At 33.9% G+C, this 3,327-nt stretch overlaps 1 protein-coding gene across 5 annotated transcripts in view; it reads left to right on the forward strand.

The window, feature by feature from the left end:
• ROBO2 (roundabout guidance receptor 2) overlaps positions 1-3,327 on the forward strand; it is a 787,363-nt gene that overhangs the window by 739,044 nt on the left and 44,992 nt on the right. For all 5 annotated transcript variants that reach the window (XM_019525121.1, XM_019525122.1, XM_019525124.1 and 2 more), the window contains one exon: positions 700-908. In XM_019525121.1, the coding sequence (XP_019380666.1) occupies positions 700-908 (209 nt within the window). The remainder of the gene's footprint in view (positions 1-699; positions 909-3,327) is intronic.

Here is a 3,327-nt window from a genome sequence, read left to right on the forward strand (position 1 = left end):
TAAAATAGAGGGTTTTGTCCTATACAGGAAAAGAAGGATAGCTCAGTGATTAGAGCACAAACTTGTGGTTCAAGAGACGTGTTTACCACAGACTCCTTAGGGAACAAACCGTCTCTCTATGTCTTGGTTCCTTATTTGGAGGTGTGAGTAAATGAGCAATTATACCACTTCAAGGAGTGCAGGGAAACTCACCACTAATAAATTTATATCAGCTGATTGGCTGTAACTATTTCATCTATCTCCTACTGTCATACCATAAGTAAAGCTAAATTGTAATGGATTTGCTCTAAATAAAGCAGGGGAATAAACTTTTATGGTTTAGCTTCTACTTACTACAGGAGAAAGTGAACAGCAGGCATTTATAGCTGAATCAGCTAAATCATGGTAAATTCCCAGTCCTCTTTTAAAGGAAAGTATTTTGTCTGTCCATGCCTTATAAAATGAGCACAATAGCACTTCCCTATATCTTGGAGGTTATTGTGAAGAGGAATATGTTAAAGGCTGTGAACTGCTGAAGTACCATGGTAACAGAGGGCAGATAAATGGCAAAGTTGGATATAGAAGTTAACTGCTTAGTAAAAAAACCCCAAATATCTTTGTAAATATTTTTTCAAGATGTACCAAAGATTTACGTCCTTATGTACATATAAAGCAACATCTTGCAAGCCTCTTAACAGTATTTTTCTGTTTGTTTTATAGGCATATCCAAAGCAATACTCAACCTCCTCAGGCTCCAGTTCCACCACTGGGATATGTATCTGGAAACTTTATTTCAGATTTAGAAACAGATGTTCCAGATGATGATGAGGATGATATTGAAGAGGAAGCTATAGAAATAACTAGGCCACTAAGAGGTCTAGAGCATACACCAGGATCCAGTATGGACAATCTAGACAGCTCTGTGACAGGTAACCAAGCACATTTAACAGTGAAACCAACCTGTTGGTAATGTTAAATCTCATACTAATTCAAATACTTTTTAAGCAAAAAAAAATATTCCACTCTATTTCTATAACATTTAAAATGTGTTAATATTAAACACTAAAGTTAAAGACAGATTGAAAATACTTTTGCTTTGCTGAAAAATGATAAGAAAATTCATGAATTTTAAAAAGCTTTAAAGAAAACTCAATTATATCCTCGCTTTCATGATAAGTTCACTGTACGGGGGAAGCAAGTCTATTACATAAAGAGGGAAAACTTGACTTAAAAATGATATAGTTTGTACATCAGGAATAGCATAAACGTAAATGCTATCATAAAATGCTTCTAGATATTTTACTATGTAAAAGCATTCATTGATGAACACAGAGGTTAAAAGACTTTTCAGAATAAACTTGCTTGGATCAGCGCAACATTTATTTGTAGACTGAAGACAACACATATGGAGGTGAAATATATATTCTGTACCCACTTCATATTGCAGGGTTCAATAATTGTTCCTTTTCGGTAAAGACATTTAATTATTCTGTCAACTTTTTGTTCACTGCTTCTTATTCCTTGCATACCTAGAAAAGTTACAACTGGGTTCGTCAAAAGGGGCCTCAAAATGCATGCTAAGCTATTTCATAGAATCTGAATTAGTTAAATTGCTGTCATTGAGAGAAAGGCAGTCATGCAGTGTTTGGAAAAAAGGCTGTCTTTACATGAGCATCATGATATCCTGCACATGTATCTGCAAACTCTTCTTTAAGCTGAAAGAGGACCTGTACTTAATGTCCTGATCTATGATGATTTAGCTCTATTGAAAACCCAAAAAGGCGTGATCTCCATAGCTCATTAAAAATATTTCATGTTTCTGCAGTCATTGATCTTTATGGGAGAGCACTAATTTCTAGGTATACCTTCAGGATATACTTGCTCAATGAGAACATATTAATGTACCACTTAATTTCATCTCACTTCCCCTTCCCTTGCTAGTTCTAAGGATTTTACACCATTATCTATATGTGATGGCTTGGAAAACATATTGCATTTCCAACCAGTAGAGGTGGGAATATGACAGTGATAAAGCATTGTGGCCTATCATTTTCTTCTGTTTCCCTTCTTGAATTAAATGCTGTGCCACTGTATCCTACTTTCCAGATTTTCCCTTGGCCTGGGACATGTGATTAAGATTTAAGGACTGTAGCTCTACTCCTGTGATTTGAAATCCAGATCCAAGTGAAGGCTCTAAAGTTAAAATTTAAATCACTGAATTCAGAAGATTGACTTATTAGTGCATGAGTATGTTAAGCCATTTTGCCTGAATTTCTAGTATAATATCCTTCAGGCTGTAATTTTACATATTTTTGCATATCTCACTAATGGCTCTGAAGCCTTTCCATTAGGACTGCAGTAAAGGTTTTACAATGATAATACAGGAATAAATAAAAAAAATCAGGTTACTATATATTGTCCCTTTAATATGTATTACTATGTCAATGTTGATATATATCTATAAATCAGAAAATGAGCATTTTCACATTTACATTTTTAGTTTTATTGCCATCCTACCCTGTCTCGTATGAATAAAATTAAGGACTGCTGTATTGCTGCTGAAGCTCAGCTCATGTACCTCTGTGTTCATTACAATAATACAATTGGTGTTTTTATGAATACAAATCAAAATTAGTATCCTAGTTTAAAATACTGCTTAATTATTCATGTATTAAAAAATCTCAATCTGTGAAGGTGTACTTTTGGGAACAAATTTTACATTACCTGCATCTGTTTAGTCCAGCTAATTTATAACATCACCAACATCTACATAACACATTCTGTTCTGCTTTCTTCAATAAGTATATGGGGAAGTGTAATCAGAGTCTCATTTTTTTTGTCTTGGATTTGGGTTTCTCAAAAATAATGGAAAATATGTTAAAGGATAATATTTTGATAATTTGGAGGGCATGGATCAGGGTAGGGAAACGTTGTTGTATGTTTTCTATAACATCTGAGAGCAGGCTTATTGATGTTAAGGATGTTCAACGAATGTGCAGAGCATTGTTTCAATGAGGTTTCAAATTGCCTGATGTATTTGTTGTTGAAATGTGTGATCCTAATGTTTTCTGAACTCCAGGAAAACAGTATAACCAAGTAAGTATATTTCCAAAAACCAGTATGTCTCCACTGCAAAATACAAAGTCTTTATTTGCATTAGGTTTTAGGTGACTAGGACTAGCATTTTTAGGGGGGGAGGGAGGATGAATTTTCATAACATTTTTGCACTTCTATAATAATATTGAACACTTTAAAAGACAGAGAAAGATAGTGGCCAGTAACTAAAGAGTAAGAAAACAGCATTTATTGAACACCAAAAAGTGTTTTTGTTCTTTTTTTTTTTTTTTT

The sequence above is a fragment of the Gavialis gangeticus genome, unplaced genomic scaffold, assembly GCF_001723915.1.
Source record: "Gavialis gangeticus isolate Ggan-Ray unplaced genomic scaffold, GavGan_comp1, whole genome shotgun sequence".
Lineage (NCBI taxonomy): Eukaryota > Metazoa > Chordata > Crocodylia > Gavialidae > Gavialis > Gavialis gangeticus.